The sequence below is a fragment of the Mytilus galloprovincialis genome, chromosome 2, assembly GCF_965363235.1.
Source record: "Mytilus galloprovincialis chromosome 2, xbMytGall1.hap1.1, whole genome shotgun sequence".
Classification (NCBI taxonomy): domain Eukaryota; kingdom Metazoa; phylum Mollusca; class Bivalvia; order Mytilida; family Mytilidae; genus Mytilus; species Mytilus galloprovincialis.
Window position 1 is genome coordinate 84,847,625 of NC_134839.1, and position 26,116 is coordinate 84,873,740.

Here is a 26,116-nt window from a genome sequence, read left to right on the forward strand (position 1 = left end):
GGCTCTGTACTGTCCTGTTATTGTGCTACAGTAAATTTTTGTATTCTTGTCTTTTATTTTTGCTAATGTGCTTTGTCTATATGCCTTTTTGTGTTCCTTTGTTACATATTTGTTTGTTTGATAGTGATTAAGATTTTAAGGAAGCTGGCTTGTCATGTTTTAGATTTTTTGTCAGATTTTCGGATTCCTCTGGTTTTATCCATTTGAATGCCTTGAAAAAATTTGCCCTGTGACCCCCATTTTTCTTTCTGTAAATCTTTAACATGTATAATGATAAGCCATCTGTAAAAGTCTTATAAAATTTTAATTACTTTTTAACAGTTTTTGAGAACTTCAACTTGTCAATGATAAAGCTATGAAAAGTCAAGAGAGAATATTTTCCCGCCAAAAATTTCAATGACTAATATCTCGAAAACAAGCATGGTGACCAATATTTTTTTTTTTGCTCTTTGGATTCCTTTATTAATCCCCTATCTATATAAACTAGTGTTTTGAAAAGTTAATTACTTTGAAACTGAGAAGCGAACTCCCGTAACACAGCGTTCATTGCTTTATCCCTTTTTTGACATTTTTACCTATTGTTTCTGTTTTGATCACACATGGTCACTAAAATGGAATTTTAAGGGACTGTCATACAAGAGGTTTTAGCTTCATTTAGCTATAAAACCTGGTTTAATCCACTGTTTTCTACATAAGAAAATGCTTGTCCCAAGTCAGGAATGTGACAGTTGTTATCCATTATTGTGATATGTTTGTGCTTCTGATTTTTTCATTTGACTCTGTTTTGAATATTCCTTGGAGTTTGGTATTTTTGTTATTTTACTTTTTAGACAAATGGGATTGTCAAATAATCTTTTTTTAATCCAATAACATAAGAAATAAAAAAAGTCTGATTTGATTGGTTACTGCCACTTTTATTGTGGACTATCACAGCTGAACACATTTTACATTATCTACAACACAGGAAGATAACAAAGGGAGATAATCTACATTCATTCCTCTCTCGAACTATGATTCTCTATTCAGTTTTGTTTTCAAAGCATTTATAGTTATTGCTACATGAGCTTATCAATACAGTATAGTTCATCAAAGCTTGGAACTCAAAACTATATTTTATGAATTGAAACAGAATAAGTCATTATAAGTTTCCTTTCAATATCTTTATATAAATAAATTCAAAATATATTTAAAACATCTGGACTCTTAACCCCTTCTTTCCCCAAGCAACCTGACAACAGGTTTAATAACTGTCAAAAATGAGCCTTGATATTCATATTTAATTCATAACACTCATACTCAACGATGTCATGTTAAAGAACTTTACATTTGGTCAAGGGGCTACTCAAAACTCAAATTATCTTATCTCCCAAACAATAACTTCATTGTTGACTTAATTCATATTTCTAAGCAAGAACATAAGATCTGGATTTTAAAATTATAACTGACAAAAATTCTGACTGAAAACAGTTTGCTTGTCACCTTCCAGGATATATTTATCTAGTTTTAAAAGTGAAGACGCCTTTTACTTATAAATAGCTGCCAATATCCTTGGATAGATCCACTATTAATCAAGGTCCTCAAACATTTAACCTCTTTTCTTCTTCTTCTTCAAATTTGCATTTTAATAATACTTTTTTTACTTATACCTCATAAAAAGCTTAAATTATGGCCAGTCATTTGGGTGTTTTTATTTGGCACACAAGTTCTGCCAATTACAAACATTCATGATTGCACAAGTAATTCTGAGTTTAATACCAAATGCAAAAAATAAATTTTAAGGTGGCTTGGGGACTCCATTTGTATTGCACTAAAGAAATATTAATACTAAAAAGATAAAAAAAAATCAAAGAGCTGAATAGCTCTGAGGGGAAAGACGGCCCTTGTTTCTATTTTTTTTTGGGGGGGGGGGGGGGGGGGGGATGGTTGTTTGTACACATAATTTAGTTTTAATGGAAGACTACTAATCATATACTAAATGTCACATTTTAAGTGTTCAGATACATTAACTTTTATTTTACTGGGTAATTACTCATCAATTGAGGTGCTCCCGAATTGGAGGAAGATTCTCAAAACAGAATTTTACAGAAAAAATGAAGAAAAAAAATTGTTTCTCTCCCCAATCTCATGCATCCCCATGGCCTTTATTTATTTTGAAAGTTGTTGACCTACAATTTAAAGTATTGCATGTTGACGTTTGAATCATCTACAGCAAACATTTTTATGTCTAAATTTAACAAATACCAATTTTTAATTAGTGCACAAACGCTGAGAATGATTTTAAATAACCAAGGATATCCCTGCTTCTGTGTAGTGTTCCAACAATGACGTCACTATTAAATATAATGTAGGTTGGATATAATTAGAATATCTCGTCATACTGATTTTTACGGATTGTAAAAGAAACATAAATAGTGTAAAGGAGAGCTCAAGATATCATAATTTCGAGAGAAACAGAAGGGAATTCTGAAATGTGTAAAAAAGTTATAAAGTCAATCTATTCATTTGTGTGTCTCCTTCTCATCAATCTCAGTAAGATTTGTTGGGGGTTTTCCACACTATTACAACAAAATGAATAATGTGAGCGGATGTCACTCTGGTCAACCACATAGGGGATTGACGGCTTGAAGCCCTCTTTCCCCAAAAATCAAATTCATGAAATTAATACAAAGATAAAGATATTACTACCAATCTATCTCATAAGTTATTATCTGTAAAGGGTACTTATAATTTGTTCAATCTGTTGGAATTAAATTGAAATGGGAGAGGTACCAACAAGGATAAGACAATTTACACTTACAAGTACCTTGATTCCACTGTACATGTTTGTGCTGCATTCAGACTATCTGCTCAGAAAACTTAGCTTAAATTTTCAAATAATTTACTCTTAAAAAGTCTTATTGTTCTCTCTCATGCATGGAAGTTATTATTTATCTAAGATATTTTATGGCAATAACATATTTCTTGATAAGTTTCTTAAATTCTTGTTCTGAAAGGTTAATCTTTAAAAATGTTATCAAATATCTATTTTAAGGAAACATCTTTTACGACGAAACGCACGTCTGGCATATACTAAATTTTGTCCTGGTATCTATGATGAGTTTATTTACCTGAATTTGGCCAAGTTATAGCAGTTACAATATGTATTCATACAGGCAGTTATAATTCAGTTCCTTCTTTTAGATATGGATTTCCCAGTGGAATTTGACACAAATTGGCTTACTTGAGGTAGATTTGTTTTCTACTGAATATAACAAAAGTAATAAAAACCCAGGCACTTCTACAAAATATATAAAAATTAATTGATAAAAATATGACTTTTAAACTATTAATGGTTATCATCAAATGACTGTTAATATAACAATAATATATTCTCAATATAGGTATCATGATAAATGTCATTTCCATTGACATAATATAAACCATGGACTATTTAATCCATATTAAATTTGTAGGGGTAATACCATCAAAGCATTCTAACACTATGTTTAATTAATAATTTCAAAAAAAAAAGTTGCAGAATTTACATTTTTTCCAAATACAGAAATACTATGCCTGAATAAAGTTTAGTTCTTTCCTAAGCTCAAGTGAAAATCTTGCACAGTATCATTGTATGTTAGACATTACCTTCACTGAAAGTCAACTCATCATTACCTACATTGATTTTTTACAAAAATGGCAAATAATTAAACATAAAAAAAGCACCAAAAATAAATGTTTAAGACCTGGATTTTTTTTGGAAGGTTTAATTTCATACAACTGTAAAATTGTAGGGATTATTTATTTTTGTACTGTTTTAACATGAAACCAGATTTGATGTTCTAATTTTGGTGGTATTACACCTGTAAGGTACATGTATTCTAATATCGTAAAAGACACTTCCAATAGGAATAAAATAGATCCAATAAGTTTAAGGTCATACAGAATAAATATAAAATAAATCAGTTTCTTTTAACCACAATTTCTTGGTGGATGAGCAAAGCATTACAGAAAAAATATAATTTGAAAATTTAGAACACCAGTAAGAAATATGCAATATTGTTAAAAAAAAAAAACCACTGAGGCCTGACTTTTTTTATTATCTGTTTAACGAGATCCGCCGACTCCACCTTTCCCAATTTTAGAATAAAAATAAAACTAGTGCTTCTTACTTTTATTATTATTTTTCCCGCCGACTGTTACGAAATCCTCAGAAAAAAATAAAATGTGTTGTTCACGATACTCGCTTTCAGTCAATTTCGTTATCGGTAATATTTAATTTTTACCAAGTCAATGAAACAGTAATTTTCATTTAAAAGTAAAGAAATTCAAGGCATAAACGATATACTTTCTTCTAAAAGATTTTTAAGCTGGTGGCATGCTTTTCATACTTGTTACACGAGAGCGTACATCAAATCATTCTAACTTTCGGCAAAATCAGTTATTACTTCATCAGAACTTGATGAAATTAGCCTAAAATTAACTTGTCATCCATGTATTGCATTAGAAACGTCATATTCCTTTCCAAATAGCGTATCAAACATCGTTTATTTTTGTAAATTTTTCTTTGTCCGACATTAAAATTTGTAAAACTACGGATCGGAATCGGGATTTCATTGGAAACGGACCCGCTATGACCGAAATTCCAGATTCTTGCGATAATGACTGCAGACGCATGAATGGCACTGCTGACAGACAAAAATTGATCCCAAAAGGGAAAATTACGCATTCCACACGCATTAACATACTTTTGGTTAGATCTTCTTGATTAATGTATATATATATTTCCATGTATAAGCATTGTTTCAATTTATAGGTTAAAGTTGCTTAACTCTGGGACTATTACACCAGAGACATATATACACATGTGTATATATATGTCTCTGCATACACTAAGAGGTTCCTGACTGGGTGACTGGTATATACATATATAGTGTATATGCAGCGAGGTTGATATATTTGAGTGGTGCCATGGATCTATATTAGTGGAAATACAGAATCAAAACATAGTTTTTATGTTTATATTAATAGAAGGGTTAACCAGAGACATATATAAACTATATGTATTTATATTTCTTTGGGTTAATATTTTATTTTTAGTGTCGACTGGACCAATTTTGCACTTTTATTTTTTTTTTTTATTTCGCCCCCTTGACCCTAATTTTTTACAAATTTTCTCGTTAAACAGATAAAATAAAAAGTCTGGCCTGACTGTTTAACCCTTTTTCAAATTACAAATAGTTATTTCATATTCTTAGATTTTTATACTAAAAATTTCTATTCACAAGCTGGAGGTTGATTTTAAAAAGCATTCCTTCACCCTGAGCTGAGATACTCATTAAATGAACTTTCAAGGTCTTGACACACATTTAAATAATACTTAAACTTATAGACACACAAACAAAAATTTACATTGCACATAAGTCTACAAATAAATAATTGCACACAATATTGTTCCCTTTTAAGTGATGTACACTATACATGAATTGTTCAAATATACAATTCCCTCTGTTAAACATCATACAACATAAAAGATGCATTCATATTATGCCTCGGTACACAAGGTACTTATCAGTAATACTAACATCACTTAATACATGATCTTGTGTTTTGAAAGCTAATAAATAATTTTTGAAAGCATATAAAATATCCAGAAGAATTAGTACAGCTTGCATTAATTAACTGCAGAAGTAAGTATTCAAACAAGAGATCAGTACATTCTATTTTAATACACAAACTGTTCTGAATTAAAGCAACATAAGCATCTTATTAAAAGGTTCAAAGAAAATAGACAGAAATTCAAAATATTATTCAAATTTTGCACCACCTCAAACCATGCTTGATATTGCCATTCGAAGATTAATTTCTTAATATATTTATAATCTTTAATATCATTTAAGATATAACCATTATTCAGATGTGAAAAGAAGAACATGTAGACAATAGAAGATATTTATGTAATTGCTGGTTGAAAATGTTTTAGAAGTAAATGACAGAGTGAAATTTTCATTATACAAAAAATATGGGATCTCTTTTTGGGGTCATCAATCAGATTCCTAGACTTCCATCACAAAACAAATACCTAGCAAGCCATTGAACTACTTTACACAAATTTGCAACATTACAAGCAATGTTGCCAAAGCTTGTTATAAGTCTTACAGAATTATGTTGGACTAGCTTTGACCAAATATCTTTCAGGAATGCTTTAAACACTTTTTTAATTGGTGCACCAACTCATTTCCAAGTTGGTGGGGTATAAAACATTGTGAAATATTTGACAGAAAAGAAACTATTGGGCATTGTTAAATACTGTTAAATGAAAGCATGTTTTGTATATTCAATATGCATGTATTTGATTATTCAGTCACTGATTGTTACACAAAAAAACGTATTAGGAAGACTCAAAATTATAGTGTTCCATGAAATTTAGTTTCATAACAAGGATCAATCCAACACCTTTTAACGAGCAGAGCTAAATATAATAAAAATACTATTGAGTAGAGCAGAATTTTTAAGGTAATAGTTTACATCTAAGCATAAATTTATTTAGTAGTAGGTAATTATTGTGAACATCCAATTTGTTTTGAATACCAAAATAAATTCATTGAACTGAAAGGTGAAACTTAATCTAGCAATTTAATGTTCTAAGTTTGGTCAAACTGACTTTATTTTTGCTGGAAAGCATACTAATACTAGAAATCTATGAAATTAAACTTCTGTTTAAAGGTTTATGTTTTAAGTTATTTAATAGAGGCAATTGCACTAACATGATCACCTAGTTCATATTGTGACCATAGTAAAAACGTACCACATAGCAAATGGAATTAAATTACACAGAAACAGAACTCTTACTACAAACACAAGACAATAAAAGTATAATATATTTAACAAATAAGAACATAGAAAATCTCCCTTTGACTTCTGTCCCCCAACCATCCCTTTTGTTCTTCTTCTTTACCAGAAATAACATTGTCATCACATGATTATTGTTGTCTTTATAAATATAATTTGAAACTTAAAACAATGATGTAGCTGATGTTTGATATTATATAACTACTTCCTGCAAGCAATTTTGCATAATTTCTCTTCCTGATTTTTACAAAACTTAACATAATTATAAATACGCAAGCAAAATAAGTGTCCTATTACACATCAAATTTTCCATAGCAGCTATTTAAAATCATTATATTGTTTTTGATGACAGAACTACATTTCTTCCTGGGGCATATGGCGTCAATTATGTTGTCAGCTGACATATCTCCCTCCGACTAGCTTTTGTTTGTTGATGACAGAAGAGCACTATCTATAAACCATTCTACTACCTTTGATGCTCTCAGGTTACATCCATTGCCACTATTTTATCAGACTGTATTATACTATTCAGCTTCCCATCTTCTGTCCTGTAATGAAATAGAATTAAATTGTATTACCCATAACAACTGTATATATATATCTATATCTGTTTAACATCAAGTTCACTAATACCAATAATAACTCAATCTCCACAATAAAATTAAAATAAAATTCGTGCAGCCAAACAACACAAGCTCATTTCCAGGAAAATATTGTATAGATTCTATTGGCATGTACAAAAAGTTTGTACTAAACTGTACCAATTGTTCTGCTTTGTATGCACATTTTGACTATAAATGTCTCTTAAGTGATCCTCAGCGCCAAAAAATTGAAAATCCAAAGCTTAATTAAATATGACGAGTTATAAAACCAAGGACAAATCGGTTAAGCTAAAGCTTGGCAAGGAATTAGAGCTTTGCATGAGGGTGATATATTCCTCAATTCAAAATATTTCATGTACAAATAATTATCTTTTTTTCTCATTTTCAGTTTTATTCAAGTGGAAAGTTTATGAATTGAGATTTTCGAAAAATTAAGTTAATAATCTTTATATTTAACATAACAGTATGATTTTATACAATTGCATCTTTTCTTTTCTTTCAAAGATGAATTTGAAAGGTTTTATGTTAAAAGTATTTTATTCAGGTTGACTACATATTCCCCCAGTTAGCTTCATTACTTACTTTATTAACTTATGTGTAAAGTTGCCCGGGGATATTTTGACATGGTTAGCTGATTGAACAGTTTTGCCTATAGTCTGGACTGGCAGGAATGACTGTGTTGACATTAGCACTGATGAAAGACTTGTAGCAGTCGACGTGACCAAATTGTGATTGGACGAATTTTTATTGTTGTTTGTAATTGGAAAGTTCAGCTGTAAAACAGTTGCTGCTGGTGATGTTGAAAGACCTGTGGGTTTACTGTCTGATATTGGTCCATTTGTTAATGCAACGGAACTTGGTTGTAATGAGACTGCTGCTGGTTGTGAAAATGAAGATGTTGCTAATGGCAATGATGTAGATGATAATAAAGATGATATAGCACCAGTTTTTTTAGTCTGAACCTGTGTCGTATTAATCACTGCTGACACAGCAAATTTAGCACTAGCCGAATCTAACATAAACCGGGATGTGGGCTGAGATGAGAAAGACTGATCCAGACCCGAACATCCAGCACTTTCAAAGTCACAAGTTGTCTGTTTTAACAGCTGCTCTTCTTGATCTCTCTGCATTTGTAATAACTGTTCTCGATGAGATTGAAAACTTTCTAGATTAAACTCTTCTTCTAGTTTATCACCAGAAATGCGATCTTTAAAATTGTGATCTTCCTCTGTGGGTGAATGTGGACGAAAATATGGTCTGAAATATATAACATTACATGCATGACATTTAATACTCTGAAATGTTAAAATGCATTAACTTTAGTTACCTTTTTGACAGCTTTCTTTACCCTGGCCATATATGACAGGGATTTACAAACCCTCATTTTGGCCCTGATCCCAAAGAAATATGCTCTTTTTCCCTAATTTTTAGCTCTAAAATTCCCAATGGAAAAAGACATTGTATCAAGATTTTGTTAGTGTCTTATCATGGTTTTTTGTTTGCAAGTTGTACACCAATGATGCTGTGTGTCCTCTGTATAAACGAACTAATATATTTCCCCCAACATTCCACAAAATTTTATTCCCAATTGCATTGGCCCTGGGACCTTCCCCTAAGCACTAGGAAAATCACTGTATAATGTAATCAAAATGATATTCTTTATATGTTGTAAAGAAGTAATTTACCATAACATTAGTGTTACAGATAACATCTTAACCATTCAATACTATGTCCACCCCAGGGAAGGCATTCTTTTTAATTCTATGTATGCAATTGTATTTGAAATACTCAAATGCAAAGGGAGTGTTATTCTATTTTTTTTAAATTCTGTTGTTGGTGGGTTAAAAAAAAGTGTCGTCCCTGGGCATGGCGTAGCAATTTCTGGACAGCCTGACATGTAACCAAGCCACATATTAAGCATACTTTTTTTGTCAAACATGTCCATGGTGAACACAAAATTTACAAGACCATTGAAAGAAGTTATCTGTAGTCCTGTTCATTGTTTTATTTCTTCTTTGACATTAAAAGGAACCAGATGCTCTGCAGGGCGCAGCTTTAAACAACCGCAGTGGTTGAACCCTGAACAGTTAGGGCAAGTACGGACACAACATTCAAGCTTTGATACAGCTCTGAATTTGGATTGTGATTAAGTCGTTGACACATCATAAATTTCTGACACAGAATGAATGTGGTCTAATGAACATATATTAATCCCCTCAAAAAGAATACTTGTAAAAAATTCTTTTAAATTTCTGAAATCTGAAATGAGAAAAAATTTTACACCCCTACCCCCACATTTTTTTTACCTCCCCTGTTTCCTTATTAAAAAATAATCTCAATTCAAATTTCTAATGGAGTTGGCATCAATTACTACTCATTATACAGTCATGGTTAAAATTAATATAAATAAACAGTAACTTTTAAAAATAAATTTCCAGCTACACATTTCAAAACACTCATCATTTCTTAAAACAGAAGTTTCAAGCAGTGTAAGGGAGGTAATCAAATAATCAAACATATAACAGTGTTCTTTAAGTTTTAATTGAATTACCCCCCCCCCCCCCCCCCCCCCCCCCCCATCACTGCTTTTAAATTTTCTAAATTGTCCTTTAATCAGAAAGACACTTGTTTTCCCCCTTTTTTGTCCCTAATTGCTTGATGATTTGAACCAGGGCTTCCAAAAAATATTTGAGCCAGCCGGACATTTTAAATCTGATCCCGATTTTAATCCCTTAAGACTTAGTCACAAAAGGCAATTATTGTAATCAGATGGCCATTCCAATGATTGACATTAGATTAAAAAATAACGATTTTAAACTTTACTTTGATATGAATTTGATGTTCGGATGTAAACTGTTAAATTGGCGGTGCATCAGTCAAAGTGTGCATATCAGTGGCTCATATATCTGCCCAAGACTCTTTATTTGTGCAAAATGACATTGTCAAAAACTTTACTTTGGTTTAAATTCACATTTTTTTCAAACCGGATGTTGACTTGACAATGGTAAAACATGGACCATAAACGGATACGTAAAATCCGTGTACGTTTACAAATCTTGACTGAGCGAAGAAGCTCTTTCCACGTTATTTCTTCAACAAAATACTTAAAATGAACGTTAGATACAGGTATCAATGATAATTTTAGCATTTTTGAAGAAATGTAGAATACAAATTTAAATTTAAATTTCCTTCCTGTGCACATGCGCACACGTGTTCTAGTTCAGACAACGTAGTTCTGACGATTTTTCATTTAAAACCTTTTTAAATTTTTCAGCAAAAAATCATCGGATAAACTACTTTCTTATAAATTTAATCTTTTGGACTAAATCAATTAGATACAAACCGCTGAAATGAAAGAAAATAATTGCGAATAGACAGATCAATTTATACAATGTCCGGTACTGATAATAGTTCACCTGTTTCCTGAACAGGTAGATTTCAGCTGTCCAACAACTAATTAGCCTTGATTAAAATTACGAAGTATTAAAGAAGGGATTGTTTTGATAGTAATTAATCATCATGTCACTTTTATGACCGTAAATGTGTGGATGTTAAAGTCAAAAGGTTATGTCAAAAAGATCGTGAATTATGTTAAAATGACATTTTTCCCCAGCCGGACTTTTACCGGACATTAAACAAATGTCCGGAATATATGACCGTTTTGGAAGCCCTGATTTGAACCATAACCCCCACCCCATAACCATCCCATTGTAGTATGGAAACTTGTGGTAAAATATCAGAGAGATTTATACACTTAAACACAAGTTATTGACTAAAAATGAAAAAAAAATGCTAATTTTGGTCCCGAATTCCCACACATTTGAGACCATAACCCCCAAAATCAATCCAAACCTTTTACCTGTGGTATCAAACATTGATGGTACAATTTCAGAGTAATTGAAATGCTTATACACAAGTGTGATATCCTGAAAGTAGAAAAATGCTTGTTTTGGGCCCCTAATTCCAAAACAGAAGGGACTGTCATCCCAAAAATCAATCCAAACCTTCCTTTTGAGGTATTGAACCTTTTTATAAAATTTCATAGAGATCCAAATACTTAAACTAAGTTATTGTCAGGACACCAAATGTGTCTTCGGATTACGACGCAGACGACATCATACCATTATATGAACGCAAAAATTTTTTGCGGTCATATAATAAGCTTATTAAAACTGAACATAGGATTCTATCTTCTGTAGCTTCCTCCACTGGTTTTATAGTTACAACTTATCTCTTAATACTTACATTTTATTTTCCCTGATGTATGAGTTGTAATCTTCCCCTAAAGATGTACTCTGTGATGAAAAGTTTGATCTATACAATGGCTCATCAAATTCTGAGAAAGCTCGGTCTAACAATACCCTACAATAGAATAAAACAACTAAAATACTACAAAAAGTCAGAATATTAATGCCAATGTATACATTTCCATGTGCATTAATCAGAAAAATATATATCTACATTTAATGATATAAATATGTTTGAAAAGCAACTAATCATACAAAATAGCAAGTGATTATGATTTTCTGCCCAGTCATTAAAACATCTCCTTTTGAATTTCTTCATGTTTACTTACTGAGAAATCATATATCTTAGTTGCAAGAATGTTTTAAACAAGTGTAGAACAAATTCACATGATTTCAAGGTTTACTGACATACTGTTGCTTCACTTATTTTGTAGGTACACATTTTAGTGGATATCCCATTTCATGAAGTCTGCATATAACCTTATAGAATATTTGCAATTCATTGAACACTTAATTTGGTGGCTGACCTGTACCAGCCAATTCAATGAAAATTAGTATCCAACAAATAATGAATCTACAAGTAACATACATGTCAGTCATGTTGGCAAGAAAATGATAGAATTATAACATATCACATATCATAAATCTGATCATACCTATGAGACTAAACACAAATGTAATTCCTACCAGAAACTAAAACCTTATTTTACATGACCTTGATAGAATTATTAATTGCTATCACACTTAGGTTGAGATATGTATCACATAATATTAAGATGGAAAAGAAAATTTTCCAGAGAATCAGTTTGTATTGACCGAGCTATTTAAATTTTCCCTCAAAGATTTATTTGTATGTGCAAAAAAATAATTCCTGGTGATGAGAAAACAAGTGTCATCTGATTATTTCTTATAGATTTATTTCTACTGTGATAAAAGTCTTTTTAGTGTGATGTAATTGGGTTACTAGATTGTACAAGGGACATATTGACTGCAAAACTATTCCACACTTATCATTATAAAACCCAAAGAAACTGATTTAATTTTATAACAATATGAACCATGTCAAACCAAATAATCTACTTCTCATATCTTTTTTACAAGTTTTCTTTTCCTGTTCTGAACCCAAAAAAAAGGAATTTGTAGTCTATTATTGTGATAAATTTGTGATAATAATCTCTTGCTCTAAAAATGTGCGCTATTAGTACGTAAGCATACATATTCATTTGTCACTGTCACTTCAAGGTATTTTTTTGGTAGTAAATCTATCAATGAACGATTGTTTTTTCAAGGCAAAATTTAAATTTGTCATTGAATGAAGTCCAGAACAATAGCTATTCAATGAGACAGTCAGAATATCAAAATTTTAAAAGAAAGGTAAAAACACAATGATAATTGGGAATAGTTTTTTTCTTTGCTAAAAGATGTTCCTTCACACTTACCTCCCTCCCCTACCTAACCGCCTACGTGCAAATCCTATACAGCGAGGGGGTTGAGACAAGGAGGTCAAGTTATATCTGTATTTTTTGTCTCCCATTCCACCATCTTCTTGACTGCACCAAGGCCAGTTTCCAAGACGATTTAAAATTGGCTAAAAAATAATTTTGGAGATCAAATATCAGCTTTCAGAAACCTTGCATCTTTAATGACTGACCGCATAAGATAAACTCATGATGAGAAAATTCAGAAATCTTTAATTCTACATTGCCTTGCCGATATAATTTTTCACCCCAATACATATTTCCAAAATCTACCCTCTCGTGAAAACAGATGTTTTTTAATGAAGCATATTAAAATAAATTTAATTTTTATCATCAGCTTAAAACAATAAAATTCAGATTTTTCTAACGTTTTTACAAAATCTTTGACCACACATAAGAATTATGGAAGAAAAGACGATAATTATGCTTACAGCATGATAATGACAGTTCCTCTTCCTCCTGAAGGCAAACAGACCATCTGGGTCATTCTCCTCTTCATGATCAGAAGGTGACATACCCTGAAAAAAGAAAAACACATTATAGTTTAGAATTTATTCATGTTTCCTTTTTTCTAAATAGCTATATAGTGATTTTGTTTTATCTCAATAAAAGTTGAGGTTTCTCTCACCAAAGCATGAACTGCAAGGGGTGTGGGTATCATTTGAGAGCTTTGCTCAGGAGTTAGTTTTTATTGCAGTGTTTCTGTGTTTCTACTTTATTAGCTCATCCAATAGTGTAGATAAGAGAAACAAAACAAGAGTTCAAAAAGAACAAAAATTACATAGAAATTTTACAGAACCATTTAAAGCTGCAAAAAAACCTACACTTCTCATTTGCCAGGAGTTTGCAACTGGTCCCGAGTCAGGTTTTAAACAGGGAAATGGGTAATGGATCACCACCCCAAATTTAATTGAAACTTCTTTCAAAATATTATCTTGAGGGTTTAATATGTATGATGAGAATTTAGAACTATTTACACACATTTCCATTGCTGATACTTTGTGGACGTCTTAATTCAATGGCATTAGAAATAAGTAATACCGGAGAAAGTCCTTCATCTTCAGAGCTGAAGTCAGGGTGTAGAACATCAATATCGTTATAATGAGATTGTTGAACACTTGTTACTGTATGCTCTCTCTGTTGCTGTATGACTTGTTTATGTTTCCTCTTTCTGTATTCTCTCTTCTTTTTAACCACCATTTCCTCCTGTGAATATTGTATATAGAAGTATGATAACTGTATAGTTCTTTCTTGAATTTGTTCAATTTATTGAAATAAAAAGAGGGATGAAAGATTTCAAAGGGAAGAGTCTAACATTCAATATGCAGGTAATCAAAAAGGACCTATTATTTTTTTTTTAACAAGTTCATTTTCTTGAGTTCCAAGAAAAATATTATTCAAACATTTAAATTGAAATATTTAGAAACATGGCTCCTATTCTTATCAAGGAATATATCATGCACTGCACAATGCACCACTAAATTTTGCAGTTCCATCAATTTTTAATAATTCACAATAGAGTTAATTACCTATTTACATGAAAATTTATTGCAAGAATTAGTCACAAACCTGACTCCAACCTCCACCATAGGTATATGGTGATAAAAACGATGGCATTTTGTGTCTTAATGCTTCTGCTTCTTCCAACATTTTACCTTCATAATCTTCTGCTGCATACCTAAAATACAAAAGCATAGTGGTGTCAATGACAAAATTTTAAATTTAATATAAACAGGGACTAAACTTAACGCTCGCCCAGGGCGACCAGATTTTCGGCTGGGCGAATATATTTAGTCATCCTGATCGCCCAGCTGGCGACTGTATAAAAAATTGAAGTAAATCCCATTTGTACCCTTTCCCCCCCGCGATATTAACGAAGACTGTTCCCAAAAGGAAACCTGTTTTGTCTTTTCAAAGCGATATAGTAATATTTAATATTTCCGAAAACCAGTAGGTTCTTTCTAATAACCTAACCCATTCGAACAGCTTTGTTTTCAATCCGAAGTGACGATATGTCATATACCTCCTTCAATCAGCATGTTTTCTTAACTCTGCTAAATTTTCTACAATGATTTCATTATTGAATAGTGTTTTCTTCTCAACTGTTCAATAAGCATCGCGAAAGGGATGTTTTCTAATTGTCCTCGGAGTCATTACAAGCCTGTGTTAGACAGTAACTTGTCCCTAAATCGCTATTTACAAAAAATACTTAATGTAAAAACGAAACGCAAAGTCTCGTAAATAAATATCCCAATATTAAGTTTGATATCCAATCTTCAATTTAAACTTATTGCAAAAATATATTTTGATCAACACTATTTGAGGATGGCTTGGATTGAGATAGTATTTATTAAAAAAAAAAACATAGCCATATTGTCAGATCAACAGGAAGTTGAAAAAAATTGAAGGGAGACAATTTTGGCAGGAAATAACCTAAAATAAATATTGTCAAATCTTATAATACATTTCTGGTGGCAATAATTTAAATATTATAAGCTTTATTAAAAAAAATTGTTTTGTTTCATACCATGAACATACATTTAAAGAAGAATCAGAGAAATTTGTATTTGAACATAAACAAGACTGTACTTCCTGTTTTACTTCTTGTATTTATGATCCTCCTTACATGGGGGCACTTATAAAATGCTTTTAATTTTAACACTTATGGAGAAAAAAAATAACAGTTCTAAGCTTCTGCAATATATGCATTGTATTGTTGCATCAAAATAATATAATCCTCTCCCATCTCACCCGTTTTATTTATAAAACTCCTTAATTAGGAGCACTAGCACCCTTCTGCCCTGAGATTCAAGCTGGAACACTGTTAGTAAGTATATAAAAAGTTATTTTCAGTTTTATTTTCATTTAGTCTTTTTGTATAAAGATTGGTTGGGCTCCTAAAATTTCTACTGGGCCCCTGAAAAAAATATCTTGGGGGCCCAGCTGGCCCCTAGACAAAAACAGTTAAGTTTAGTCCCTGATAAAGGCTATTATCTTCATTTATTAACATTGTACCAACAATTTTATTAATCTCAAACACTATTTTTTTTTAGTAGAGATGCAGGTTAACTTATTTCTTGAGCCAGAACCAGGAATTATAGAGTTCAGCTTAGTACACATTTTCAAAAGGCTTGTATGCAAACTTTGGCAAAATCAGGAAATCTAGTGTCCACTGAAGTATGATCTTTTCTAAATGAACAAAAAAAGATAGTATCAACAAAGTTAACATATATGAATCTACAGTATTCTAAATATTTGAATACGCAGATGTACTGTTTGGTAAAAAGATCTTAGTTAAAATTTATTTAACATTTATAAATAATAGAAAGGGAACATATATACCCACATTTTCTTGTTATTTTGATTATTTTCTAAATATAGCAGCTGTTTATTATGATGTATTTACCTTTTATCCACAACCTCTATTGTTAACTGAACCATTTCTTTCTTGGTCTTCTCTCTTCTTTTAATCATTTCCAACAGTGTTCTGGAGTATAAAGAATAAACTATACAATTTATCTGACAGGTAGAGATTAATTTATATAACCAGTGTTAGCCTTACATCTGAAATGCATAAACTTGTGTTTTTTTAAATGTCTTATTTTCATTTGTATATCCTACCTAAAAAAAAAATACACCATGTTCCTCGATAACTATTTTTATTTTGATTTGTATATATATTTTTATATTTTACAACATGTACCTCTGTCTCTGAAACTACCATACTATCTTTTTATGATACATCACTATATAATGGTAAATAACCTAAATGGAAATATCTGGGGTTTTTTAGTGTGCGAGGACTTCAAAGAAGATTAGTTTCACTTTCTGTATATTTAAATAAAGAATTATTATTAATACTGTAAGACCCCAAGAGCAGAAATCAGTAAACTGAGCATACTAAGAGCCGAAATATGGCATAAACTGTTTCAATTGACCAGAATAGATTCAAAATACCCAGTGAGCTATGTTTTCCTAGTCTGCTGGATCCAACAAGTTTCTAAAAAAAAAGATGACTTCCAATTCAAAATTGATTAATTTTGATAGTATAACTTTTGAAACTTACACAGCTCTGTTAAGATCTCGTCTTAATTTCAACATTTTTTCATAAGATGTTTCATCATTCTTCCTGTTCTGAAATAGAAATAATCATATTACATAATTTCTATTTTTAGCAATGTCAAAATGTGATATGCTCACATATGGCTAACTTATTAATCACTATTACCATAACGTCCTAATGTTAAATATAATTCAAATGGTTTTTTTTAAGGAATGACTAATATTTTTTCTGTCTATGAAGAAATAACATAAAAAATGTGGTGCACACTGATGTGGGTTATTCTAAAAGTGTGTACCATTCAAAAAGACAGAAAAAATATTACAATATTTTCTTATAAGTTAATTCTAAATTCCATTTTAAACAAGTAAACCATGAAAAAACGTTGATGACGGGAACGTGACAAAATTATGTCTATGAGCTGATAAACAAAACAACGTCAGCCAATCAGAAGACATGTAACATTCAAAATTAAATTATATTCCAATAAAATATTGTTCCATGTATCTCTTTCTACCAACCTTTCTAGTCTGCATCTTTTCTGTTCTCCTTCTGAATGCAACATATGGATTATTAGTAGTTGATCCATCTCTTTTTTCTGTTTTCACTTGAAGTATCAAAGGATGGGCCTAAAAAAGAATTTCACAGACTTGCATTTACTGACAACTTTAATTGCAATGTTTCAATATTTTGTCTTTAATACTATTATTTAAACTAATGTTAATTTCACCAAAACCATCTTCGCTAGCCAAGGGTTAAAATCTTGTCCACCTCTCTCTACCCTTGGCAGATAAAGCCAACTTTTGTGATTAAAATTTAAAAGTCATACTCATTCTGAAACAACATTTTTGGTCGATCTCTTTTCATTGTGGAGGTGTAAATATGGTTGTGACTTTTGATAAAAATTTCGTGAACTGAAATAACATTAACAGTACCAATTTTTCTGCACCAGATGCGCATTTCGACAAAACATGTCTCTTCAGTGATGCTCGTGGCCAAGATATTTGAAATCCAAAGTTTATATAAAAGATGAAGAGCTATAATTTAAAAGGTACAAAAAGTATAGTCAAATCCGTGAAAGGAATCAGAGCTTTGCATGAGGTAGATACATTCCTTAATTTATAATAATTTCCAACAATTCGTAACAGCAAATTTTAATAACACAAACAATCCGTATTTTCATGCCAGTACATACTGGCTACTGGGAAAGTGTATGTTGACATTCCAAGGTTGTGTAAGAAACATACTCATGAACTTCAATTAGTTGATTAAGAAATTTAAATTTTCTCCAAATATTGTCCTATGTTGCAAATGTCTGTTTACATTTTATACATTTACACATTACCATCTTAAAAGAGAATTTTGAATTGTTGCAGTCAGTTACACAATGTAATCATAACAACATGGATCTGAAAATCTAATATTAATCTGCCGAGGGTAGAGAGGAGGAACTTCACTCTCTGCTAGCAAAGATGCACCAAAACATACTCATACATTATGTCAACAAATTGTTCAAAACAAAACGCCCAATAATCAATAAGCATACATGGGCAATATCCTTTATTTCATTGCAAATTTCAATGTCAAGTATTAATATGATATAAATAAGTAAAATCAAATGAATTTTACCTTGGGGTTCTTCAATAAAAACATACACAAGTCCCAGTGCACTTCCGAATTTCAAATCCTTTTAACAAATGTATTCTGTGAAAATGTTAGTGAAAATCTAAAATTCCCATTTATGCTGTTGCCCAATTTTTAAAGCGCAAGCGCCTTACCTGTGAACCATATATGTTTTAAAGGAGCAGCCCTTTAATACCTACATTATTTATCTAACATGTCTAAAATCTTAATTGGACCAGCTGAAAGAAACAGTTGATATTTATTTGTAGGTATACTACCTTATCAATGATAGGCAGAATAAAACAGAGGGTAAGCAATGAAAAGAAGGGATTCAATCTGTAATACAGATTCATTAAAGCTAAGCTATACCTTTGACCTTCCACGGACAAACAGGAGGACAGAAGTGTACGAGCAAGGATAAGGCTTACCAAGCGTAAACGTTTGTTCAGCCAATAGTCGTACACAGCTATAATGAGATCATCATCTTCCTTGAGCAAAAGTTTGGCTTCCTGCAGTGTTACAACCTGAAAATAAACAGAAAATACAAATGAGTTGTTTTATGCAATTAACAGTCATAACAACAAATCAATTGTTTAACATCCTACAAATAAATCAATTGTTTAACATCCTACAAATAAATCTATTATTTTTTACATGTCTGCTCGCACATACGATTACTCTACCAATTGAAACCTTTCAAATAATTTCCCTGGTCCCATCCATTTGCAGAGTCAAAATTGGGATGTTTTATCAGAACCTCAATTAAAAGGTCACCTCTGTTGAGCAGTCACTTTCAATACTTCCCATGAGTGAACAAGACCTACCTGTTGACCACTTCCCTTTTCTAGTCTGTCCATCATCTCTTCAAACTTAAGTGCAGAGATTTCCATCTTCTTACTTTGATGTTCTACCCAGGATTCATCCTCACTATCCATATCATAATCAGGTATTTCTTGTTCCATACCACATGCTAAAATACACATTTACCCATGGAGTATAACAAAATTTAAATCAGTGAAGTTGGCAGTGTTAACAAGAAAAATTACTTGACAATACCAGTAGTTTTCTTATATTCATATCAGTGTTTTGCATAGCCAACTTCTTCCAGGGAAGCTACAATTAAAAAACTGTCACTTCTTGCAAGTTAAAATTCAGAATACTGTTATTGAAGATTTGAGAAGTTTCATAATTTTGTTTTCAGGTAACTACACAGAGCCTTTGATACCTTATTTGTAGAACATATTTTCATGATATGATAAAATGATAAAAACTTTTCTACTTACCCTGGATATGAATATACTGTTTAGTGGGCTTAAATTCTCCTTTATACAACTTATCATAATCTTCTTTAATGGTCTCAACATCAGGTATAGGGATGACAAGAGCATCTGCAGTACCATAAACTTGTTGGGCTGATAGGTATCTCTGGAGATGATGTTCCTGCAATAGGATAACAAACCATAATATATATAAAATACACATGGAGCAAGTAAGGGAAAGTTATTTTACCAGGAGAATAATACTGCAGTTCAAGTAGGTATTCAAATATAAAAAAGATATTTATGCAACAAGAATTACAAGTCTATACCTGTCATCATGGAGATTATTCACCAAGTTAACAATGAGAATTGGTCTGAATGTCAGTTTTGAAAAATTTGACATGCAGAAAAGCACTTTCTATTAAAAATAGTATTGCAAGGCTTACAAGTCATAATTTGTAGGTTTATGGTTTGAACCAAATTTTACATCTATGTGAACGGTATATCATAAATCAGGATACAGCTTCATTAAGTTAGTTGTTCTAGACCCCATACTGCAAATGGTACAGTAGCTAAATGGCTGTGAAGGGCAGATCTGGTGGATTCTTAATTCTAGAGTTATTAGATCAGCTAAAAAGCCATTAGAAACCTATTTCAGCTACACATGAGCAAGTACAGGGATGGATTGTTGTCTACTTTACACTGGCAATTAACATGAATAGAAAACATGCTTTGTACTAGATAGAGTCAGTCTTGGGGTTTACTGAGCTAGTTACCAAGATATATCCTGCAGGAATATACAACACCCTGTGCAAAAACATTATTCAGACTCCAGGCCAACTAGTTTTTCCTTTTCCTACTTGATGCTGTGTGTTTGGCAGGAACAAACATACACAACAATTGTCAAGTATTTAGTTTGTCTTAATCTATTAAACCTTATCCTCTTTCAATCAGGGACAAGAAAACTACCTTCAGGGTGGTTTTCATGAGTATATAAAACAAGATCCACTATGATATCCTAACCAAACCCTTATTTTTTTTTAAACCAACAGTTAAATTTCTTTCATTAAAAATTGGGAAAATATATATATCTTCATCTGTATTGTTCTGGACAGCCATATTTGTTTAGTTAAACCAACAACTTAATCATGTTAATGCTGAAAATTATCAACAAGAATAGTGTTTAAAATTTCTGATTAACTAAGACAACAGTGACAAATGACTAACCAGCAATATAGGTACATGCAATAAAAATATGATTCTGGAACAGGATAAGGCTATTTCTTAGTTTGCAAACAAAAAAAAAATGTTGCCAACATACCAACCCTACTTTTTCCAGGAGTTGACAGTAAAAAAAGATTTGTTTATAGGACTAATCAGTGGCATCACTAATCTAATACAAGGGTGCAAGATTATTTTAACTGCACCTGTTTTCTCAATACATGTACGTGTAACGTGTTGGACATTTTTTGGATTGTGTTTCTACCTTGAGTACATATATATACATGTATATGCTTCCTCTTATATAACACTTTCAAGATCATTACACTTACAACATATCTTCTGTACAGATCACTTAGAAACGTTGTGCAAAAATGGTGTGATCTTTTAGATTTTGATTTTTAGGGATTTGTGGAACATGAACATACATGTAAATCAGTCAGCTATTAGAGGATATGCAGTTTTTCTTTGATAGAAAGATGTTTATCTCAGTGATTCTTATTATTTTTCAATTAAAATTCGTCAGCAACAGAAGCATATGAAGAAAGACATACCACTATTTCTGCAATGAATAAATTATGCCAAGTATCACTAAATGAGGGAAACATCTTTCCCGCAAAGCTGTCCTTTAGCCTAAAGTTGTGTAAATAAAGTCACAATTGATGCCCCCTGGACATTAAGAAAACAAGTTTATGACAGTCAATAAATCAATCTAATGCCGATAATATGGAGAATGCATTAGTTTCTGCAAATCAAAAAGTCAGGGTTGAAGGTCCAAGGCAAAATTGCTGTCCCTAATTTTTCGCACCCTACCACTTTCCAAATATATATTTATTATGTGTTGTTTAATTTGTTCTTGTCGAGAGTCTGCAATCTATGCACACATATTTACCACAAAGACATTAAGCAAGAAAGAATTGAAGTAAAAGCAATCAATTAACGTTGTACTTGGAAGGGTCTTCCCAATCAAGACGAGATCACTGGCAAAATTAAATTCACCAGAATTTAACTCCCTTCTCTAATAGGATGAGTTGTCAAGGCTTCGTTAAGTGTGATTGGCCTACTATGGAAAAAGTGAAAAAGTTGGTTGAAAATGAAAGTGGCGTACTTGTTATGATGCATGTATATTTATAGTTTAAAGATCTCTATAACTTTTGATCGAACTAAACACTTTTTTTTTAGATCGGATTGAAATCGTCACAAACAACTGTTACTGTAAGTTTTTAATTATTTTTTTCATTGTACAATACAGAACTTTCGTTTTCCCATTCCCCACGTGCCAAACAAAAACAAAGTATCACGTGACATTCTAATTATAGACATACTAACTATTAGGTTAATAACCCAACAAAGATCTAAACAAAAAACTTAATGACTATTTAGATTTATTCATTTTATCAACTAAGGCAATTAAAGACAAGAGTTCAGATAATTTGCGCTCATATATAAAATTAATCCAAGATGGCGACTGCCGGAAAACCGTAACCAACACAAAGCAGCGTACCGTTTCTTCCTCTTTCTCCATCCCGGTCGGCATAGCAGGTACCGATCTGTTTATGTTTGCAAAATCAGGGAGGTCGGGAATCTCTTCGGCTCTGTAGACAGGCATGGGCTTCGTGGCGTCCAGCGCCCTAGCCCTAAACGAAACCTTGCTCATCTTGCTGACCTCGTTTATGCTAATGAGCTTCGTCCACGTCGTTGCCTTCCTTCTGGAACGACTTAAATGTCTTACATACACCAATAAAGCATATTAAGAAATATACCAAGTTACAGTACACATCACTTAACCCTAATGAATAGTTTTTGTCTCAAAATAGTACTCCAAAACCTGATAATAAATTCATTTATCACAAAATTTTCTGAAAATCCATCATGGCGGCCATAAGTGCCCGTCAAAGCTATCCCAGACGCCAATGCGGTATTACGTACGCAAAAGTTTCATTGAACAACAAAGTACCACGTGGTAATGAGTAAAACCACTTTCAATCATTTTCAGGAATATTTAGTAGGATTTCAGAATTCATTTATTCACAGGAATCCTAAGTAAGTTTCATATTTTAGCGTGCCGAACAGATTTTCGTGAAGGTAAAATGGAATGCATAGAATTTCAAAATTTTATATAGTAGGCGGAGTCAATTTACTACGAACAGTGACGTGTCAAAATTTCTCACGGTAAATACCATTATATTTTCACCGCCTGTTCCTTTGTTTATTAATTTCCCAAGAAATCATTTTTATGAATAGTCAATTGAGAATGAAATGCCTCTTTTTGTATTTTTTTTAGGGTGAAAAATCTTAAGCTGACACACACGATTTTGATGGGAGTTGAGTATTCAGAGGCGGATTTAGGGGGGCCCAAGGGGGCCCGGCCTCCCCTTTTTTTGGAAAAAAATTGGTTGCTTATATAGGGAATCACTGAAGCGTGACTGGAGCGGGCTCCTCTTAGGTCAGTCAGTGGGCCCCCACTTATGAAAATTTCTGGATCCGCTACTGGTATTGTCAGTATTTAATATAGACTTGCTACATGTCCCTTCCTAATTATGTTTTTTTTTCTTCAATTTTGCCCCTTTAATAATTTTACTGCTATAACTAGGAGATTACAATTATACTGACATCTGCAGGAGGAAGGTTTCTCCAAGGGCAATCAGTAGGCTGGCACTTATCAGTAAACATATAAATTAGTAAGAGAGAAATAATAGAAAGGGAATTGCAACAAAGTTTATATTTTATAATATAGTTTTGATGATTTTGTATGTATACTCTTAAAGAAGTGTTTTGTGTTGTTTTTTTCGCCGTGGCCTTGTCAATTTCAATTTGTAATCGACTTGAGTGTATGAAGCGTGGAAGTAACGCACGCTTCTCTTGACAGAACCCTATAAAGTCGTGATAAAAAAAGAAGCTGCGCGTTCAAATCTTATACGATCGTTATTCTACTTGACCCTTCCAAAAGATGAATTCTTAAAGCTACTAAATCAAAATTAAGTTTGAAAAGATTAAAATAATGATAATGGAATCACGAGCGATATCACATTTTCATTTTTTTTATTTAGAAGTTGTAAGGTTACTGAAACAAGAGTTTCAAACACACCGGAAAGTAAAAGGTGTACACGACTTGCTTCTTCTATTTGTTTTGCATACCTGTATATTTTATTTCAAGATGTTTTTGCCAAAGGTAAATTCAGATCACTGCTGCATCATTCTGATAGTACTTTGTCACCTTTACGTAGAATTTTATCAAATTGTAGTTTATGAGCATGTGTACGTATCTGCAAGAAAAAAAATATATGATATACAAATACGTATGAGAAACGGTTATGAACGGTGCATCGGTCTGTTTTTTCGTTCTGTTTAAAATATAAAACGTTTTAAAAAAATTAACTTCACCGTTAAGGTTTTGAAAAATTGAGGCAACACCATCACCCATATATATTTTTTTTCATTATGATTTTTTTTTTCAGAGTAAGAAATGGCAACAAAAATTGCAATAATACCAGGTAACGGTGCCGGTGATGTTTTTTGTGCAAACTGGTATGGATGGATGCATAAAAAACTTAACCAGATTTCAGGCGTTTCATGCGATTTACGAAATATGCCTGATCCGGTCACAGCAAAAGAAACAGTATGGATACCTTTCATGCATGACGAAATGACATGCGATGAAACAACGATTATCATTGGTCATAGTTCAGGTGCTGAGGCTGCTATGAGGTATTCTGAAAAATACCCAGTTAGGGGAATTATCCTCGTCTCTGCATGCGTGACGGATCTTGGCGATGACAACGAACGTGAAAGTGGATATTATAACAGACCATGGGAATGGCAGAAAATTAAATCTAATACAACCTTTGTTGTTCAGTTTGGATCGACAGATGACCCATTTATTCCATGGAAGGAACAACAGCAAGTAGCAGATGGACTTGAGAGTGAATTTAAGAAATACAATGACAAGGGACATTTTATGAACTCTTCTTTCCCAGAACTATTAAATGTTGTTAAGGAAAAATTACATTAAATTGTTTTGTCACACTTTTGGATTGTTGCTGTTTGCTTATTTTATACATACATGTTTATTATATTAATGATAATTGAGACAAAATGACACAGAAATGAACAACTATACGTCACCATACGGCCTTTAACAATGAGCAAAGTCTATACCGCATACTAGTCAGCTGTAAAAGGCCCCGAAATGACAATTGTAAAACAATTGAGCAAAGCCCATACCGCATAGTCAGCTATAAAAGACCCCTAAGTGACAGATGTAAAACAATTCAAATGAGAAAACTAACTAATTTATGGGGGGAAAAAATGAACGAAAAACAAGTCAGGAGCCTCTGGCCTTTGTTAGTCTTGTATTATTTTAATTTTAGTTTCTTGTGTACAATTTGGAAATTAGTATGGCGTTCATTATCACTGAACTAGTATATATTTGTTTAGGGGCCAGTTGAAGGACGCCTCCGGGTGCGGGAATTTCTCGCTACATTGAAGACCTGTTGGTGACCTTCTGCTGTTGTTTTTTTTCTATGGTCGGGTTTTTGTCTCTTTGGCACATTCCCCATTTCCATTCTCAATTTTATGTAGCACATCAAACATCACCTACTTGATTTACAGGCTCCTGACTTGGGACAGGCACATGCATACATAATGTGGCGGGGTTAAACATGTTAGCGGGACCCCAACCCTCCCCACAACCTGTAACAGTGGTGTCACAGTACAACATAAGATCAAACTATAAAAATCAGTTGAAAAAGTCTTAACTCGTCAGATGGATATACAAATAACATACATCTAACAAAAA

General features: G+C 32.2%; 2 protein-coding genes across 6 annotated transcripts; one reads left to right on the forward strand and one right to left on the reverse strand.

Annotated features, from left to right (window-relative positions):
* Positions 1-1,910: 1,910 nt before the first annotated feature.
* On the reverse strand, positions 1,911-22,975 carry LOC143064661 (enhancer of polycomb homolog 1-like). 2 transcript variants are annotated; one of them, XM_076237647.1, is made up of 14 exons: positions 22,823-22,975; positions 20,122-20,278; positions 19,663-19,808; positions 19,267-19,362; positions 17,737-17,844; positions 17,222-17,289; positions 16,562-16,642; positions 14,725-14,833; positions 14,197-14,361; positions 13,587-13,673; positions 13,117-13,265; positions 11,676-11,792; positions 8,013-8,687; positions 1,911-7,376 (listed from the first exon to the last, which is right to left on the reverse strand). In XM_076237647.1, the coding sequence occupies exons 1-14, from the start codon at positions 22,973-22,975 to the stop codon at positions 7,310-7,312; spliced, it is 2,178 nt and encodes a 725-aa protein (XP_076093762.1). In that variant the 3' UTR covers positions 1,911-7,309. The 2 variants fall into 2 exon arrangements, with proteins under 2 accessions (XP_076093762.1, XP_076093763.1); XM_076237648.1 differs by lacking the exons at positions 19,663-19,808; positions 22,823-22,975 and having other exon boundaries at positions 20,122-20,250.
* Positions 22,758-25,347, forward strand: LOC143064662 (serine hydrolase RBBP9-like). Of its 4 annotated transcripts, none has more exons than XM_076237651.1 (2): positions 22,758-22,860; positions 24,777-25,347. In XM_076237651.1, exon 2 carries the CDS (start codon positions 24,785-24,787, stop codon positions 25,328-25,330), a length of 546 nt encoding a protein of 181 aa, XP_076093766.1. In that variant the 5' UTR covers positions 22,758-22,860; positions 24,777-24,784; the 3' UTR covers positions 25,331-25,347. The 4 variants fall into 4 exon arrangements, with proteins under 4 accessions (XP_076093766.1, XP_076093764.1, XP_076093765.1 ...); XM_076237649.1 differs by lacking the exon at positions 22,758-22,860 and adding an exon at positions 23,234-23,361; XM_076237650.1 differs by lacking the exon at positions 22,758-22,860 and adding an exon at positions 23,265-23,403.
* Positions 25,348-26,116: the final 769 nt, after the last annotated feature.

What these genes read in the sequence shown, in the direction of transcription:
- LOC143064661 (XM_076237647.1), bottom strand. Translation starts at nt 22,975, where the DNA reads ATGAGCAAGGTTTCGTTTAGGGCTAGGGCGCTGGACGCCACGAAGCCC. An exon ending in AAAAGGGAAGTGGTCAACAG is followed by an intron (nt 19,363 to 19,662) that starts GTAGGTCTTGTT and finishes GTTTATTTTCAG; the next exon opens with GTTGTAACACTGCAGGAAGC. An exon ending in GGAACTGTCATTATCATGCT is followed by an intron (nt 13,266 to 13,586) that starts GTAAGCATAATT and finishes ATTATTTTTTAG; the next exon opens with CCAATTTTAAATCGTCTTGG.
- LOC143064662 (XM_076237651.1), top strand. Translation starts at nt 24,785, where the DNA reads ATGGCAACAAAAATTGCAATAATACCAGGTAACGGTGCCGGTGATGTT.